The 19,898-nt window shown below is 50.2% G+C and overlaps 1 protein-coding gene across 1 annotated transcript in view; it reads left to right on the forward strand.

Moving 5' to 3' along the window:
• The window catches only part of CDH22 (cadherin 22), an 83,331-nt gene that overhangs the window by 22,826 nt on the left and 40,607 nt on the right, over positions 1-19,898 (forward strand). The window contains exons 3-4 of the mRNA XM_040248207.1: positions 6,347-6,466; positions 17,143-17,310. Of these exons, the coding sequence (XP_040104141.1) occupies positions 6,347-6,466; positions 17,143-17,310 (288 nt within the window). The remainder of the gene's footprint in view (positions 1-6,346; positions 6,467-17,142; positions 17,311-19,898) is intronic.

A 19,898-nucleotide genomic window follows, 5' to 3' on the forward strand; every position in this document is an offset into this window, starting at 1 on the left:
TTGGGTAGTTGTCCCATAGCCACACAGAGAGCCAAGGACAGGGCTGGAATGAGAATTTGTCTTCAACCCCTGACCTCCACTCCACACGGCACCACTTTCTCCCTGAGCAGCTTGGGGTTCTGGGGCCCATGTTTGGGCCTCAGTTGGATTTCATAAACAGCAATGGTTAAAGGGAGAAGAGAAAGTGTTCTGACCTGGGAGCCAGAGCATAGATTCTAGTTCTGGACCCATGATAAACCATGTCAGAGACACCCAGATAAACTAGAAATGAAGAGTGTGCAAGCCCCTGCCTTCCTGATACTGGTGCCCAGGAGTCTCCCACTCAGGGGCAAAGACACAGCCCCAGAGATCTTCTCACCATATAGAGAGAAGAGACAGGAATAAACTCTTATTGAGCACTTACTAAATGCTTGGCTTTACCAGCCTCTTAAATCCATCATCTCTAATCCCCATAACATCTCTGAGAGGCAGAGTGTGACCCTCTAACTTATCAGTGAGGAAAAAGGTCAAGCAAGGGAAAGACTTGATTGAGGGCACAGAGTGAGGAAGTGGTGGGATTTGAACCCAGGACTTTCTGATGCCGAAGTCCCATGTCTCCATGAAGTTGCGAGGGGCATCTCTTTATAGCAGTGTCCAACTTCTCATGCTGATTTGGTGGCTTGTGTCATATTTAGAATCACTGTTGGAGCTTTTAAAATACCCTTGCCTGTGCTCCACCCCCAAGGGAGTGCTATTAAATTAATCTAGGTTGGGGCTCAACATCAGTTTTATTTTAAAACTCCTAAGAGATTCTAACGGGCAGCCAGGTTGAGAACCACTGGTTTCTGTGCCCCCCAAGGAGCAGCCTGTCCATATCCAACATTCTACATGGAGCCCTGGAGTTCTGAGATCCTGTTTATGCAGGAATCCTTTGGGCAATCCTTCCTACAGTTCAGTTCAGTTCAGTTCAGTTGCTCAGTCGTGTCCAACTCTTTGCGACCCCATGAATCGCAGCACGCCAGGCCTCCCTGTCCATCACCATCTCCCAGAGTTCACTCAGACTCATGTCCATCGAGTCTGTGATGCCATCCAGCCATCTCATCCTCGGTCGTCCCCTTCTCCTCATGCCCCCAATCCCTCCCAGCATCAGAGTCTTTTCCAATGAGTCAGCTCTTCACATGAGGTGGCCAAAGTACTGGAGTTTCAGCTTTAGCATCAGTCCTTCCAAAGGAATCCCAGAGTTGATCTCCTTCAGAACGGACTGGTTGGATCTCCTGGCATTCCAAGGGACTCTTAAGAGTCTTCTCCAACACCACAGTTCAAAAGCATCAATTCTTTGGTGCTCAGCTTTCTTCACAGTCTAACTCTCACATCCATACATGACCACTGGAAAAACCATAGCCTTGACTAGATGGACTTTAGTTGGCAAAGTAATGTCTCTGCTTTTGAATATACTATCTAGGTTGGTCACAACTTTTCTTCCAAGGAGTAAGTGTCTTTTAATTTCATGGCTGCAGTCACCATCTGCAGTGATTTTGGAGCCCCCAAAAAACTGTTTCCACTGTTTCCCCATCTATTTCCCATGAAGTCATGGGACTGGATGCCATGATCTTCGTTTTCTGAATGTTGAGCTTTAAGCCAACATTTTCGCTCTCCTCTTTCACTTTCATCAAGAGGCTTTTAGCTCCTCTTCACTTTCTGCCATAAGGGTGGTGTCATCTGCATATCTGAGGTTATTGATATTTCTCCCGGCAATCTTGATTCCAGCTTGTGTTTCTTCCAGTCCAGCGTTTCTCATGATGTACTCTGCATATAAGTTAAATAAGCAGGGTAACAACATACAGCCTTGACTTACTCCTTTTCCTATTTGGAACCAGTCTGTTGTTCCATGTCCAGTTCTAACTGTTGCTTCCTGACCTGCATACAGATTTCTCAAGAGGCAGGTTAAGTGGTCTGGGATTCTCATCTCTTTCAGAATTTTCCACAGTTTATTGTGATCCACACAGTCAAAGGCTTTGGCATAGTCAATAAAGCAGAAATAGATGTTTTTCTGGAACTCTCCTGCTTTTTCCATGATCCAGCGGATGTTGGCAATTTGATCTCTGGTTCCTCTGCCTTTTCTAAAACCAGCTTGAACATCATGGAGTTCACGGTTCACGTATTGCTGAAGCCTGGCTTGGAGAATTTTGAGCATTACTTCACTAGCCTGTGAGATGAGTGCAACTGTGCAGTAGTTTGAGCATTCTTTTGCATTGCCTTTCTTTGGGATTGGAATGAAGACTGACCTTTTCCAGTCCTGTGGCCACTGCTGAGTTTTCCAAATTTGCTAGCATATTGAGTGCAGCACTTTCACAGCATCATCTCTCAGGATTTGAAACAGCTCAACTGGAATTCCATCACCTCCACCAGCTTTGTTCGTAGTGATGCTTTCTATGGCCCACTTGACCTTACATTCCAAGATGTCTGGCTCTAGATTAGTGATCACATCATCATGATTATCTGGGTCATGAAGATCTTTTTTGTACAGTTCTTCTGTGTATTCTTGCCACCTCTTCTTAATATCTTCTGCTTCTGTTAGGTCCATACCATTTCTGTCCTTTATCAAGCCCATCTGTGCATGAAATGTTCCCTTGGTATCTCTAATTTTCTTAAAGAGATCTCTAGTCTTTCCCATTCTGTTGTTTTCCTCTATTTCTTTGCATTGATCGCTGAAGAAGGCTTTCTTATCTCTTCTTGCTATTCTTTGGAACTCTGCATTCAGATGCTTACGTCAGTCTGGAATTAGGCCCTTAACCTCATTTAGCAGAAGGACTGGGGGCAGCACCACGGACAGCAAATGGCTCAATCTAGCCAATCCCAGCCCTGCTTCTGAAAGTCTGGGCTTGAACTAAATGCCAGGGAGGGAGAATCCTGAATCCAGTTCCTTGCTCTCCTCCTGCTCTTTCTTTCTCGCCTTTCTTTGACTCTTCTCTCACTTGCCTGTCTACTTCTACTCCCATTGATCCCCACCCTACTAGCTTATAAGGCAAGATACATGTGTGTTTTGACATCAGATTGACCTGGGTTTGAATCTTGCCTCTCCTATTTCCCTGCCAGATGAATTTAGCCAGGCACTGTCCCAGCTGTTGAACAAGGAAATCTATTTGAGTTCTCACAATGGTCCTGAGTACCCCCATTTCACAGATGATGAAGTTGAGACAAAAGGGCTTCTTTGTTAAACTGCACTCAGCCTCCATTTCCTTACCTGCAAAGCAGACATCTTAATAGAGCTTACTTCAAGACTCTATTATGTGAATTCCAGGAGAGACTATGCATAAAGGGCTTATTATAACATGTAGTACAAGGTAGTTATTTAATAAACCTAATCTATCATTATCATTGAAGACATTTATGTAATAATGGGTTTCATTATTATTCATTATTAATTTACATTGTCACCCTTCGCTGTGCATAACAGTTTCCTCATCTGTAAAATGGAAATGGTGCAGGAGTATACTGAAGTTGGCTTGTATCAGCTCGTGAGAGCCAAATATTGATTTTCAGGAGTTTCATAAGCCACTTGATATCACATTGATAGTTTGAAATTGGCCATGGTGAGAATATTTACACTGTAGAAATCAGCAAACACTACAAAGCAGGGCATTTATGCCCACCCCTCTGTCTCCTAGAGCCAATGGTTAAACATTTGCCAGCATGTCACTGCATCTACCTCATCAAGTTGGCATGAGGACTGAAGGAGAGAAGAGCCGTGATGGCGCGCTATAAAATGCAATCTGCTAAACTTAGGGGAATGGCACAAAGTTGTCCTACAGCATCCACAAGCCTGGCACCCATTTGTCTGCTGACTCTGGGGAGCTGCTGACTTGTGAAGGAGGTGGGAGGGAGTGTGGGGCCTGGGGAATGAGGGGTGAATCCCTGACCCTTCACCATCCCCATGCGTCCGCATTAACTGTAATGGCTGCAACAAAGAACCCCAGATTGGGAAAATGATTCCATCATCCCTGCGGGAGTCCCTGGATACAGCCAGGGAGAGAGAGAGAGAGAGCTCAGCCATGTCCCTGGGGAGTCACTCAACCCAGCATTGTGTCTTGCCCAGGGGGTGGGGGCAACACGCAGAGGAGAGTGACAGGGAGATCCTCTCTCATAACAGTTACAGCAGCCACTATTTATTGAGCACCCACCATGAGCCTGACGCTGTATGTATCGTCTCTCATTTCAGTATGTCTGTGAGGGAGGCTTGATTGTGCCATTGTATACAGGCATGCAGTGCCTCCTGAGAAGACAGCAACAACCTGCGTTTATTGAGTTCTTAGCGTGGGGGTAGGTGCTGTCCTTGCTGCTGAATACGGAAATCTATTTGAATTCTGAAATCGATCCCAGGAGTCTGGTGGGACTCTCACCCTCATTTCACAAAGGAGGAAATTTAGGCAAAAATGGGGTTCATGACAGTCCCAAGGTCAAACTGCTAAGAAGTGGCAGAGCCTCTGACTGTGATTCAGTACACCAGGCCACCATCCAGAGTCACCGTGTGTGTCTGTGCTGACTCCAGAGGACTTTGACCTTCGAGAGTCCTGGGTTCAAGTCCCACCACTTCGTCACTCTGTGTCCCCATTCAGGTCTTTCCCCCTGTTTGACCTCTTTCCCCACCTGTAATTTAGAGAGGTCCACTCTGCCTTTCAGAGATGCTGTGAGAATTAGAGATAATGGACTTAAGTGGCTGGTGAAGCGAGGTATGCCGTGAGTGCTCAGTAGCATCTATTACTCTCTCTTCTCTCTGTTTAAGAGGAGGGGCCTGAGATCATGCCCTGGCCCTGAATAGAAGACCCCTGGTTACCTAGCATCAAGAGGGAGGGGGCTTGCCCAACCTCTTCCTCTCAGCTTCTCCAGGCCACTCTGACATGGTTGATGCGGAGCTGGAGCCGCCAAAAGAGAGAGGCGCATTGCAGGGCCAGTTTAGCAAGCTGGGAGGGGGGGACACGGAGAGGGAAATGAGAAATGCAAAAGAGTGAAAAATAAATACATGTGTCTGTCTGGAATGATCGAGGGCCCCAGGCTGGAGGCGGGAGAGGCGGGCGGCAGTCTGGGCTCGGCAGAATTGCTGCAGTAGCACTTCCAGAGCCTCACTCATTAGCCAGGCAGTGAACTGGCCGCACCCCCCAGCATGCCACCCCACTGGCCCAGGGAGCCCAGCCCACCAGCAGGGCTCTATATGGAACCTTAGCAGGGCACCCAGAAGGGGGCATCTCCTTGAAGTGATGCCTGAGTCTCATGCCCCTTGGGTCCCATCCCAAGCCTTCATGACTCCCTCTTGGGTCTTATCCCCTCCTCTCTGGAAAGGTTCTGATGGACCACTCAGCTTAGCCTGTCCCTCCATCCAACCCCTCCCCCACCCCTTCCATCATCCTCACCCTGTCCAGCCTCACGTCCCAAGCTCTGCTTTCGTCAAATTGAACATGATGTCAAATTAGAGCCATCTCTGGGACAGGCCGAGAGAAGCTCCCAGTTTAATGAGGCAGCGTCGAAAATCAATAACTTAATTGCCGCTGTTTGATGGACTTTTATCCAATTTATACTCTCCCCAGCAGCCTACGTGCGGAGCATGAGGAAAAGTGTGTGTGTTGGGACTGGGGACTGTCTGGGCACCGGGGGGGAGGAGCGAGGAGGGCACCAAGGACCACAGCCAACTACTTCCCAAAGCAAGAGCTGGGTGCTGCTGTTCTTTTGCCTGGGGGCCAAGAGACACTGGCTGCTGAGTCTCAGTAAACTTGGTTGTCCTTCTGCATTGACCTCCGCACACGCCCCTCCATGGTGGGGATGGGAGTATAGAAGGTGGGAGGAAGAAGGCAGAATTTCCTTGAGAAATCAGGACGGGTTGGGATGGGTAGAAAGACCCCTGCTTTGGGAGTAAAGTGCATGGTTTCCTGTCTCAGCTCTAACTCTGACTGTGATGACCTTAACTGGTGAAATTAACCATTTCCACCACCACTGAGAGAAGGCTCTGAGCCTGTTCATTGTGCACTGGGAGTTTAAAATGCGTTCCATCATGAACAAGAACCAGGATTGTCCCCATTTTGCTGGTGAGGAAACTGAGATTCAGAGAGGCTCTCTTCTCTCGCCAGAGTCCTGCGGCTGGGAAAGGAGATTTGAATCCAGATCTGGCTCCATGGTCCTGCTCGTGCTACTGGGAAGGCCCCCAGATCTGGAAGCGGGTTGGGGCTTAATGTGGACAAGGGGACTGTGAAGGGATTGGCTTCAGTGACCTCCAGCCTCAGTCTCCTTTCCCAGCTTCTCCTGGGTGGGGAGAGGTGGAGAGAACAAGCACAGCGGCGCCAGCTGACCTCCGTCTCGCTTGTTCCCCCGGGCCCAGGCACATCGGTGATGCAGGTGATGGCCTCGGATGCGGATGACCCCACGTATGGCAGCAGCGCTCGACTGGTGTACAGCGTGCTGGATGGCGAGCATCACTTCACCGTGGACCCCAAGACCGGTGAGGGGCGGGGCCAGTCCAAGGGGTGGGGGCCATAGGCGGGGCAGGAGCGGGGCATGAGGGGTGGGCGGGGCCAGAGAGGAGGACGGCCTTCTGCTCTCAGCCTTCCAACCAACAGTGCTGAGGTTAGGACAGGATACCGAAGCATCTCGCTGGATCCAGGAGACCCCAGGGTAGCGGAGAGGGAGGGCAGCCAGGCAGGAAGGAAGAGAGGACAGAGCAGTAGAGGGATAAATGGAGTGGGGGCACCTGCAAGCCTGGCACGAAAACCAAAAGGCGGGAGGCAACCACTATGGGCCTCCTGAAAAGACGGCAGAGATCTGAACTCAGTGGCCCCCCACCTTGGCCTAGGAACTGAACTGGGCAGACGCGTCCGCAGTCCCTACGAGTCGGCCATAGTCATAAGTGTGGCTGGGGGCCGACAGGTAGCGGGGGACGGCAGTGGGCCTGTGCAAGGCACATTTTTGGCAGTTGTGAAACCTCTGTTCAAGTGACAGTTGTTAAGGATCTGGTGGGAAGACAGAAGCCAAGACCGTTAGGGAAGGTCTTGGCTTACTGCCCTGCCACCACCACCAAGCTGTGCTCCCCACTGTCCACTGCTTCACTCACTCTGAGGCTAGAACCTGAGTGCATCCCCGGGTGGGGGAGCGGCTTGCCGGAGTGGCACAGAGGATAGAAGGAGGAGGCTCAGGGACGCGATTCACTCGAGGTCCCACAGCTGGCTGCGGCTGCCAATGCCAAGAGCTGTGCTCTCACCATCCCTGAGACTAGAGAAGGCGGGGGTTGAGACATCAGACACCACCAAATGCTTATCGAAAGTCACCATGGGGCTCCTAGTCCAGTGGGGGCAGGGGACAGGCGTCTGCTTGGGGAATTAGGATGCCAGTTTCTTGGAGGCAGTGGTAGCAATCTCCAAAGGATAAAGTGCTGGCCAGACCAAGATGCAGAGAAGGGCATTCCAGGCAGAGGGCATGGTGCAGGCTAAACTGGGAGGAAGAGAACAGCCTGAGGCGGACGGGGAATTGTAAACAACTCAGGTCTGGGGAAGAGGCTTGTGGAGAGGTGACGTGGAGAGGCTGGCTGGGGCCTGGCTGGGGCCTGGCTTTGTCGCGTGCGAGACAAGCAAAGCACTTGGATTTTATTCTAAGGGCAGTGAGGCGGGAGGGTTTTTGATAGATTTGAGACTGGGATATTGTGTGTATGTGAGTTCGTATTGTTTAGGGGGAGGGTTCCAGTCTATAATCACATGCTCTTACACATAATATCTGCATTTACTTTTTTTCTTTGAAAAACTAATACATTTTAGAAAACATTCAAACGTGAAAGGAATGTTTTAAAAAGAGAGGAAGGAAGAGCACTCTCACCCTCAGAAGTTGCAACCCCAAAGGGAGCCAGGTGGTATATATATCCTATGAGACCTTGAACTCATTCACTTGAAAAAAATATATTTTTTTAAGTATATAATACATTTCAAGATTCAAAAAGTCCAAATTTGGGAGCTTCCCTGGTGGCTCAGAGGTAAAGAATCTGCCTGCCAATGCAGGAGACACAGGTTTGATCCCTGGTCTGGGAAGATCCCACATGCCACGGAGCGACTAAGCCCAGGTACCACAACCCACAACTGCTGAGCCCGTGAGCCTAGAGCCTGAGCTCTGCAACAAGAGAAGCCACGGCAGTGAGGAGCCCACATCCCGCTAGAGAGTAGCCCCCACTTACCGCAACTAAAGAAAGCCCACACACAGCAACGAAGACCCAGTGCAGCCCCCAAAATGTCCAAATTTGTATTTAATGGAAAATTTTCACCCCTTCTAGTCCCCCAGATACCTGGTCTGTATCTCCAAAGCAACCAATGTAATTTTCTTGTGTATCTTTCCAGCTATTCAATGCATGTACAAGAAAGTATGTACATGTATTTGTTTGTTTGTTTTTTTTACACAAATGGTAGCTATAAACACACTATACACACTGCTTGCCTTTTTCGCTTAACAATACATCTTGCAGATTATCCCATATCAGCACATAAAGAGCTTCCTCATTCTTTTATTTAACAGCTGTTGTGGATACACTGAAATTTATTTCACCAGTCCCCTCTTGATGGACACTTACGCTGTTTCCAATCTTTTCCTACAACCAACAATGCTACAGTGAATAACCTCATACATATATCATTTTGTGCTTGTGTGAGTGTATCTGCAGGATAATTTTCGGGAAGTGGAAAAGCTGGGTCAAAGAGCATGTGCTTTTGGAATCAGGATAGATAATGCCGAAATGTACCAGATTACACTTGCGAAGAGCCGCCTAGGAGATAGCCTGTTTCCCCTCCCCCTTGCCAACCCTGTGGGTTCATTGATGACTTTAAAGCAGGAAAGTGACATGCTCAGGTTTTCATTTTAACAAGATCCCTCAGGCTGCTCTTGTATAGCATGGCTCAGAAACAAGCACTGAATTCAGGGACACCCAGGAGCCTGGGGTGCCAGCAGAGAGCCCCAAAAGACAAAAGTCAAAGCCTGTGCCCTTTCTCGGCGCCCACCCAGACTCCTTAACTTGCTTCATCTGTTGGGGGCCAGAGATGATTCAGGATTGCTAGCAAAGATTCGTGGAGATGCTGAGGAGGGAGAATGAGGGGTGACAGTGAGATCCTGCAAAGGGTGAACCTTGGAGACCTGGGTGAATGCACAGGACTAGATTAAGGAAGGGATCTGGGCTTTCCTAACATCGGCACCTGGGATGGAAAGGGGCACCATCTACAAAAACAGAAGGATGAGTGTGGCTTATTAAAACTGTTGAGGGGCAGAGGAATTACTGAGTATGCTTCAGGATCTGGTACAGAGCTATTTAATTCGATTTTAACTCCGTTGGTTTTAAGATGAGAGGAGGGAAGAATCGTCTAGAATGGGCCATCTGAAATATGGGCGTAAAGTTCCAAGAACGCTTGGGACTCTGAGCTTTGGCTTCCCTGTGTGCACAAGAGAGATAATAACACTCCTCTCACGTGACTGCTGGGAGGGTCCAATAGGAGAATTCATTCATTCATTCACCAGCTCTTTACGGAATGCCTGTGGATGTCCTGCTGTCTCCAGGCCCTAGGAAGGCAGTAATAGACAAACCCAAGACTCTACCCTCAGGGAGCTTTTAAGTAGGAAATACAGAAAACAAGCACACCAACATGCAACATAATGTTGAGTAGCAATGAGTGCTAGGAAGACACCTAACCAGGAGGAGAGAGGAGACTTAGATGAGGAAATCAGGACAGACCTTTCTGGGGAGGTGACATTGGGGCTGAGCCTTGAATGAAAGTGAAGGGGTCGGCCACCCGGTATCTAGGACAGAAGATGCAGGCCAGGGGACGGTGAGGGTGTGATGGGCTCAGTGCAATCCCTGGGGCTGATGGGGATGCAGCCTTCATGCCTTCAGCCTGAGAGCTCATCAGCTTTAAGGTGGGGAGGAAAAGGCAGGACAGAGAAATAAGGGCAGGGCCAGGACCGAGTCTGGGAGGTGACAGAGGTGGGCAGATGAAGCATCAGACTCCAAGAGAATGAGGATGGTCAGGTTCTAAGAAAGAGCATCCCCCCGCTGCAGAGAGTCGGGAGGAAGGTGGCAAGTAGGAGGCCGTGGAGCCTGAGAGGGCAGGAACAGTTCTCAAGAAGTCGAAAGTGGGCACGGGGTAAGGCAAGTGGAGAAACACAAACGGGGTTCTTGTTTTCAGGATCCTTCAACTTCCACAGTCTGAAAGGGTCTTTGTGGAGGTATTGCCCAGGAGGGACTCGATGTTTCCTCCCCGAGCCTTCGGCCCCACAGTAGGAGCCGCCCTGGTGCCATTTCCAGCCCCAGCTCCATTTCCCCAGCCAGGAATATTCCGCTGATGCGGGTCTATATTTAGCAGCCGCGGCGAGGTACAGTCTGTTCTAGCTGTGCAGATAGCAGGGAGCAGAGCCGGAACGGGGCCTGAGAGGAAGGTGTAAGGGAAGGGAGGGGGCGGGGCGCCACGAGGCCCGTGCCAGAGGAGGAATTAGCGTGTGTGTTTTAAAGGCCAGGCCTGCCAGCAGACCCCCCACTGGGAAAACAGGGATGGCATTTGCGGGGCTAATGAGGCGTCACTTGGGCTCCAGGGCCCATTCTGCCGCATTTGGAGGGGACTGCGGGGGCGGGGAGGATAACAGCTGGAACTGGGGGCGTCGGGTGAGGACGAGGCTGTGGGGAGCCGGGGCCATGTTCTCATTACCAGCCCCCGCCCAGCCACCATCCCAGCAAGAATAGAAAGCCTCTGGCTCTCAGAGACTTCAAGATCTCTGCTGAACGTTCTTAGCTGAGCCAGAAACACTGGCTTCCTGAAGAGGGAATGACACTCACCCTTCTAAGTGCCAGATCCCAGATCCCGGGGGTCAGGATGATGCACTGAATCTGGTTTCTGCCATCACGGGCTTTTGTTCCAACAGAGAAGCCAGATACAGACAGACAACTACACCCAGGCTGCGAGAGGCGGGCAGAGGGTCTATGGTTGCAGGTCCGTACATCAGAATGTTTATCGAACACGTGCTATGTGCTAGAATATATAGATAAGATGATGAACAAGGCGACTATGGGTCTCAGCCCTTGTGGAACTGATTTATGGGGTCCACAACCCAGGGCTTAGGGAGGGGGAATCCTCAAGGCATCTCCAAAATGTGGGGCCTGCTGCTGAAGCTTTGTCTCATTTAACCCACGTAAGAGCCCTTTCCACTGAGTAGTCCCATTGTACAGGATCGGAAACTGAGGCTCAGAGAGAGTTAAGAACTTGCCCAAGGTCAGATAACATATAAATGGTGGAAAGAGGGCTTGAACCTGTATCAGTCTGACTCTAAAGTCCCTCATTTTTGTGCTACTTCTTATCTGACTCTGTGTGGCCCTGGCACATGATAGCCCCTCAGTAAGGCTCTGATAAATGAGTCAGTGAATGAATTTTCAGAGCCAGATTTTTCTTCAGTAATTTTATTTATTCATTTATATTTGGCTGTGCTGGGTCTTGGTTGCTGTGCGGGCTCTGCTCTTCTCTCCCTGTGGTGTGCAGGCCTCTCATTGTGGTGGCTTCTCTTGTTGTGGAGCAGGGACTGTAGGGCTCACAGGCGTCAGTAGCTGCAACTCACAGACTTAGTTGCTCCTTGGCCTGTGGGATCTTCCCACACCAGGGATCGAACCTGTGTCTCCTGCATTGGCGGGCAGATTCTTTACCACTAAGCCACCAAGGAAACCCAGAGGCAGATAGTTTAAGAGCTGATTTGAGAATTTTGCCTCAGACTCTCAGGTGGACACCAGCCTCCAGGATGCTCCTCCCGGAACTGGGAGTAGAAAGGCGTGTGAAATAGAGCAGATTGCAAAATACGGCATCAAGTCCTCCCATCCCTGAATTGGCCTCCTAGTAAAGTAACTTCAGCTCTTCCCATCGAGGGGGGAGGAGAGGTCTATTTCCCTGCCTCTTGAATCTGGGCCGCCTTACGACTTGCCTTGGCCAGTGGAATGTAGCAGAAGTGATGTTCTGCAGATTCCTAGGTTAGGTCTTAAGAGACCTTGCAGCTTTCATGCTTCTCTCCTGGAACACGGTCCTGAGATCATGGTTTAAGGAAGCCAGCCCAGCGCACAGGAGGATGAAAGAAGGCCTGGTGAACAGCCAGGATCAACTGCCCAGCATGTATCAATACATGAGGCCATCATGGACCTTCCAGCCAGATGGCCCTCCAGTGAAACACAGCTACAGGAGTGAGCCCAGAAGAGGAACGGGCTGGGCAATCTCGATTTCTCTGTTAGCTATCTACCGCTATGTGACAAACTGTCCCCAAACACGGTGGCTTAAAACAGCAACAATTTATTATTTGTCACGATTCTGTGGGTTGGCTGGGCAGTTATTTTGCTGGGGTCACTCACGTAGCAACAGTCAGCTGGCAGGTCAGCTAGGACAGCTGTGGCCTTTCATCTTGGATTTCTTCACGGCGCAGTGGTCTCAGGGTTCCAAGGAGACAAGCCCTGGCACACAAGGGTTTATCAAGTATCTCTGCTTCTGTCACACTTGCTGACGTCCTGTTGGCCAAAGCAAGTCCCATGGCCGAGGCTGGAGTCAGCATGGGAGAGGCTGACCCAAGGCGTGGATCCCAGCAGGCGTGGTTCCTTGGGAGCTATCACCATAGCAACCTGTCATTGGGTGTGGCCCGGAGGGGACAGGGTCCAGAGGGCAGCATGGCTTCAGGGTACCCACCTCCTAGCTGTCCAGAGAGGGCACCTGCTCACACACTCAGCACGGCTTCATGACCCATTTCTAGGGATGAAGACTTATGTGTCCCCAGTTCCTCTGGAGTCAGAAGTGACAGGGACAGCAAGGAGGCCAGTCACATAAGCGAGGCACCTCACCCACAACATAGATCTCAGTCAGACCCCTGCCCCCAGCCCCACTCAGAGCTGGGGTCGCTGAGCTTTTGGTCCACAAGCTCACCCATGCACAGTGGCCCCATCCCCAGACTCCTCATCAGTGAGATCCTAGACATAAATGACAAAGCTTAGCCCACAGATTTCCTTGGTGGCTCAGACGGTAACGCATCTGCCTGCAATGTGGGAGACCTAGGTTCAATCCCTGGGTCGGGAAGATCTCCTGGAGAAGGAAATGGCAACCCACTCCAGTGTTTTTTTTTTTTTTAATTGTAGGCTAATTACTTTACAATATTGTGGTGGTTTTTGCCATACATTCACATGAATTGGCCATGGGTGTACTGTGTTCCCCATCCTGAACCCCCTTCCCACCTCCCTCCCCATCCCATCCCTCAGGGTCACCCCAGTGCACCAGCCCTGAGCACCCTGTCTCATGCATCAAACCTGGACTGGCCATCTATTTCACATATGGTAATATACATGTTTCAATGCTATTTTCTCAAATCATCCCATCCTCGCCTTCTCCCACAGAGTCCAAAAGTCTGTTCTTTACATCTGTGTCTCTTTTGCTGTCTCACATATAGGGTCATCATTACCATCTTTCTAAATTCCATATATATGCATTAATACACTGTATTGGTGTTTTTCTTTCTGACTTACTTCACTCTGTATAATAGGCTCCAGTTTCATCCACCTGATTAGAACTGATTCAAATGCATTCTTTTTAATAGCTGACTAATATTCCATTATGTATATGTACCACTGCTTTCTTATCCATTCATCTGCCAATGGACATCTAGGTTGCTTCCATGTCCTGGCTATTGTAAACAGTGCTGCAATGAACATTGGGGTACACGTGTCTCTTTCAATTCTGGTTTCCTCGGTGTATATGCCCAACAGTGGGATTGCTGGGTCATATGGCAGTTCTATTTCCAGTTTTTTAAGAAATCTCCACACTCTTCTCCGTAGTGGCTGTACTAGTTTGCATTCCCACCAACAGTGTAAGAGAGTTCCTTTTTCTCCGCACCCTCTCCAGCATTTATTGTTTGTAGACTTTTTGATAGCAGCCATTCTGACTGGCATGAGATGGTACCTCATTGTGGTTTTGATTTGCATTTTTCTGATAATGACACTCCAGTAGTCTTGCCTGGAAAATCCCATGGATGGAGGAGCCTGGTGGGCTACAGTCCATGGGGTCAAAAAAGTCGGACACGACTGAGCGACTTCACTTTCACTTTTTCTTTAGCCCATCTTAAGTGCTCGACTGGCCCACCCCTCAGCCCGCCCCTCTGCCTGGCTCACGCAGGGAGCCCCCCACCATGTCTCTGGCCTGTGATCACTCCCCTGTCAGGCCATCTGTCGGCCCTCTCCTTTCGGCCCTCCCACCTTCTTTCTCCACCCCTCCCTGTCCGTCTGCCTCTCTGGCGTCTCCGGGGAGGTCTGTTCACGCTACCCTTGCTGATCTTGGCCTTGCTTTCTTCTTTCTTTTGGTTTCTCTCCAGGCCTTTGTCTCTCCGTGGGTCTCCCTTTCCCTCTCCTTCCCTCTGTTCCCTTCTTCTGTGCCTCAAGTACGTGGCGCTCTCCGTCTCTTTCCGCTCTGACCTCTCAGATTCCTGTCTGTCTCTCTCTCCTTCCCTCTCTGCTACCTTCATCCTCCTCCCTCTCTTCTCTCTTCTTTTCCTGCTCTTTCCTTCCTTCAGCCCTTCAGGGTAGCGGACACCTGCCATCCTGGACTTGGGTCCTGCCCTAATTCCCAGAAGGGATTCCTCTAACAGTCCCAGTGTTGAGGTCCAGCACCAGGGAGATGGGGCAAGGAGCCCAGTGCATGACTGGAAGCGTGGCTTGCCTGATTAGGATGGAGATGAGCAAGGGCTCTCTCAGGATCTGAGACAGAAGCACAGCATCACTCTATCAGAGGCCTGCACTCTCCCCTTGTACCTGAGGGTGGGTGGGGTGGGGAATACCAGGCTGGCTGGGCAGGGACCCTCCATCCTTACTGAGATCCAGCAGAGCCGTCCACAGCATGGGCTCCGGCCCCAGAGAGCCTGCTGGAATCCTGACTGTGCACTTTCTCCGTGTGCGACCTTGGGCCAGTACTTAACCTGTCTGTGCCTCCATGTCCTCATCTGTAAACTGGGTATAATCACAGCATCATCCTCATAGGGCTGATGAGAAATTTAAATAAGGCAGTTCCCTTAAGGTGCTTAGACCCACGGCAAGCACAGGGAAAATGCACATCCGTGTCAGTTATTGCTGTTACTGTCACATGCAGTTCTCATGAGATGAAACTCTGCACCAGTTTGCCCCCCAGGGACCATTTGCCAATGTCTGGAACTGTAGTTGGGAGGGGGAGGGCACTGCTACCAGCATCTCGTGGGTGGAATTATCCTGCCCGAGATGTCCACGGTGCCAGCTGGGGAAATCCTGCTCTTTGGGGAGGTATGTGATGGTCCCATTTTATAAATGACGAAACTGAGGTCCAGAGAGGTGAGGGGTTTTGCTCAAGTTCACCTGGTCAACAAATAGCAGATCTGGGATTTATCCCAAGTTTGTCTGCTTCCAAGTCTCCCCTGCCCTTGGAAAGATCAGTCCAGGTCAAGGAGGAGTCAGGAAGGAGCTTATTGAGGAGTCTTGAAGGCCGCTGATAGAAGGTCTCCATGACCCCTGATTAGACAGACTGCACTTTCCGCATCTCCATGGGATCCCACAAAAGCAGGCACACCCCCTAGAGGTACCAACCCTGGCTCCCCCAGTCACACACACACACACACACACACACACACACACACACACTCTAGCCTCTCCTCCCGTTCCATTGCCTTTATTGGAGGCTAGGGGCTGTCTGGGGACATCAGGAGGGAGAGATTGGGTTTTATGGGGCGCATCGTGGGGCTGCTGGTGCGTGACTCCACCTGGTGCTCAGGCCCTGGGCACCACCTGCCACCACCTGGCGCTCACAGGTTGAAGTGGGTCAGGGGTGGGGGGGCTCTGACTGGCTCATCAACTCCCCCCTCCCACCTGATCTCCCACCTATAAGCTTGTGTGTGCAGGGAAACCAGAAGTCCAGCCTTCCCCTGCTCAGAATTCATCTCGCAGCCACCCCCTCCTGCTACCCCTCTGCCTGCTTCCATTAACAGTTTGAAGGATTGTCTGATCAGCAATTAGCTGGGGCAAGCCCCGGAGGAAAGGCCTGGGGTCCCCAGGGCTGGGGGATGACTTAATCGTGGAGGGTGTATGTGTGTGTGTGAGAATAAGTGTGTGCTAGTAGCTATGTGCTATGCCTGTGCATGTGACCTCATAGGTGTTACCTGTGTATTTATGTATTAATAGTACGTCTAAGTGTGTGAGACATACCAGTGTTTATGTGCGGGCGAGTGTGACTCCATCGTGAGTGTGTTTGAGGGTGGCTGTCAGGCCGGTTCACTCAGTTAAACATTCACCAAGCTGCCATACTGGGGCTGGCTCCGGGCTGAGTGACACCGACCCAGAGATGAATCAGACAGGCCAGGCTCACCCAGAAAATGTTGGGATTCCCCCTCATATGGGGAAACTAGACCCTGAAAGTGGGATCGGAGGCTCAAGGTGGAGTCACACAGTGCCTGATTCTAGGCCCTACGCCTCTTTTTAGTAAACTAAATAGTCCATATTCTGTTGCTTTTGGGTTGCGTGTGAGTGTGAATATGCATGTATGTGTGTGAGTGTGTGGATGTATGTTAATATGTCTGTATATAATGTGTGTGTTTATGTGTCCAAGTGGACGGGAAGGCGTGTGTTTTAAAGTATATGTGCATGTAATTGGGCTTCGCCAGTGGCTCAGCGGTGAAGAATCTGCCTACAATGCAGAAGACGTGGGTTTGATCCCTGGTCTAGGAAGATCCCCTGGAGAAGGAAATGGCAACCCACTCCAGTATTCTTGCCTGGAAAATCCCATGGACAGAAGAGCCTGGCGGGCTACAGTCCATGGGGTTGCAAAGAGTTAGACACGAACTAAGCAACTGAAGACACACGCATGCATGAATCTGATGTGTGTGAGAGAGTAGTGTGTGTGTGAAGGCATGTGTGTGTGGAGTGCTGAGTGTGAGTTATCTGTATAAGCATGCGTGTGTGTCTGTGTGTGTGTGTGTATGCTGAGCCCCACACCTACACGGTGGTCGTATCAGTGTCTTCTGCATCCGCAACTCCCCTCCTGAACTTGAAGGAGCCTGGCCTCTGCCTGGGGAGGGGTCTCTGTATCGGTTGGCAGCTGGCAAGGGGCATCCCTGGCCTCAACCCCCCGCCCACAGGTGTGATCCGGACGGCTGTGCCCGACCTTGACCGCGAGAGCCAGGAGCGCTACGAAGTGGTGATCCAGGCTACAGACATGGCGGGCCAGCTGGGCGGCCTCTCCGGCTCCACGACCGTCACCATCGTGGTCACTGATGTCAACGACAACCCGCCCCGCTTCCCACAGAGTGAGTGAGGCCTTCCCAGAGGGAGGAGTGGATCTGTGTGTCTGTCTGGTCATCCCTCCCAGCCACCCTCTGACCCCAAGCTGCCCTGCAGCCTTCTCACCATAGAGGGACTCCCCAATCTGTCCATCTGTCTATTCATCCAAGTCACCCCAACCCCCTCCCACCTCCAATCTTACTTTTTGCGAGAGACAGCCCCAATGTTGTCTGACTTTCCATACATCCATGTAGCACACTTACCACCCCTCCCCGCACCTTGCTTCTGGCCAAGAGTGAGCCCCCGTCTGTCCACCCATTCCGGCTGGTCCTTGCACACACCCCTATCATGCTTATTATGTGTGATCTGCTACTGATCCGAGCTTCAAAGGCACGCTGGGGATGGAGGGACAGACACAGGGTCTTTTAGACATACAGACAGAGGCTGCAGCCATGCCCAGGGGCACCTATCATTTGTGCATAGAAATGCCAGGGTCTGGGGAGACAGGTCTTTTCCTTCTCCTCTGAGCCTGGAGGACTCTGTGCTTCTGAACTGGGGGAGAGTGCTTTCCACTCTCTGCCTCCCCAGGCACAGCAGAGTGGGGGTGTCTTCTCTGGCCCAGTCCCCCACTTCCCGTCAGCCCAGCCAGCCCCTTCGCCCCAGGTTCAGACGAGAAGGCTGTGCCCAGGAAGCTGCTGAAGCTGGCAGAGACAAACGGCCGTGGGGAGCCGGGCTGATCCCTATCGGGCGAGTCATTACTTGAGGCCTGCTGCTCACATTAGGCCCTGCCACAGGGGACTGACCCCCGAGAGATAAGGGAATCCAATCCCTTAGCTGAGAGCTCATCGCAGCCTAAGCGCCTCAGTCCAGACGCCAAGCAGGGTGGGCAGGGCCTGCCAGCCAGCTCCCCATCTTTGCTGTTCCCCGGGGAACCCGCTCCAGCAGCCGCCCTCAGCCACTCCCCCAGCCCAGCCCCACTCACTTGATGGGGAAGCTTCAAAGCCCCTGTGAAGGGGCGGGGGCCACCCAGTTTTCTGTGTGCCAGGCTGTGTGCCAGCCCTGAGCTGGAAGGGGTGGGGCAGAAGAGGGCCCAGGGCCCCTGGAAGACTCTTATTTATTCATTCATGTATTCTTTCTTTTTTTTCAACCTTTTCATTTTATATTGGAGTGTAGCCAATTAACAATGTTGTGACAGTTTCAGGCAGACAGCAAAGGGACTCAGCCATACATAGACATGTATCCATTCTCCCCCCAACTCCCCTCCCATCTAGGCTGCCACGTGACATTGAGCAGAGTTCCCTGTGCTGTACAGCAGGACCCTGTTGGTCATCCATTTTTAATATATAGCCGTGTTGTTCATCTATTCTTTCTTTATTTCTTTATTGGGAAATACAGCACACAGACAGAAATGCATAAAATATAAATGTCCAGTTCAGCACATAGTTACAAAACAAACATTCTTGTAACCACCGACCAGGACCCAGAAGCTGCCACAAGTCCTTTCTTGATTATAACTGCCCCCCCTACCTTTTCCTCCAGAGTTAACCACCACCCACTTTCATGACCATCATCTCTTTGCTTTTCTTTTTCGTTTTTATCAAAGTATAGTAGGTGGATAATAGGGGCTTCCATGGTGGCTCAGACGGTAAAGAATCTGTCTGCAATGCAGGAGACCTGAATTCAGTCCCTGGGTGGGGAAGATCCCCTGGAGAAGGGAATGGCAACCCCCTCCAGTATCCTTGCCTGGAAAATTCCATGGACAGAGGAGCCTGGCTGGCTACTGTGCATGGGATCCCAAAGAGTTGGACGTGACTGAGCAACTAACACTTTCACTTTCTTTGATGTATAATATTATGTAAATTATAGGTGTACAATACAGTGATTCATAATTTTTAAAGGTTTACTCCATTTATAGTTATAACTAATTATAAATTAGTTGCTATATTCCCCATGTTGTACAATATATTCTTGTAGTTTTTTTAAACCTAATAATTTGTACCTCTCAGTCTCCTCCTATATTGCCCCTGCCGGCTTCCCTCTTCCCGCTGGCAACCATTAATTTGTTCTCTATATCTGTGAATCTGTTTCTTTTTAAAATATTCTTTAGATTATATTTATATAAGTCATATCATACAGTATTTGTCTTTGTCTGACTTATTTGACTTAGCATGATGCCCTCCAAGTCCATCTTGCTGCAAGTGGTAAAATTTCACTTTTTTATGGCCAAGTAATATTTCATTATATGTAAATATGCATAGATACCACATCTTCTTTATCCAGTCCTTTAGAGTTGATTCACCCATATAGGCATCATCTAACATTATAGTTTAATTTTATAAGTTTTATAACCTTATCTAAATGGAAACTCACAATACAAATGATTCACCTTGCTTTTTTATCTCCCCAAATTATGTTTGTGAAATCACATGTTATTGCTTCAGGGCTGTATGGTATTCCATGATTTATCTGTTCTCCTGCCAATGGACATTTACGTTGTTTCCAGTCTGAGGTTATTATAGAGGACACCACTTTGAACATGGTTGTATGTGTCCTACTGCTGTTTTGCATGCAATTTCATTAGTCTTCAGAGGAGCAGAATAAACTCATCTTCAAC

Source organism: Oryx dammah, unplaced genomic scaffold (assembly GCF_014754425.2).
Source record: "Oryx dammah isolate SB20612 unplaced genomic scaffold, SCBI_Odam_1.1 HiC_scaffold_10, whole genome shotgun sequence".
Classification (NCBI taxonomy): Eukaryota; Metazoa; Chordata; class Mammalia; order Artiodactyla; family Bovidae; genus Oryx; species Oryx dammah.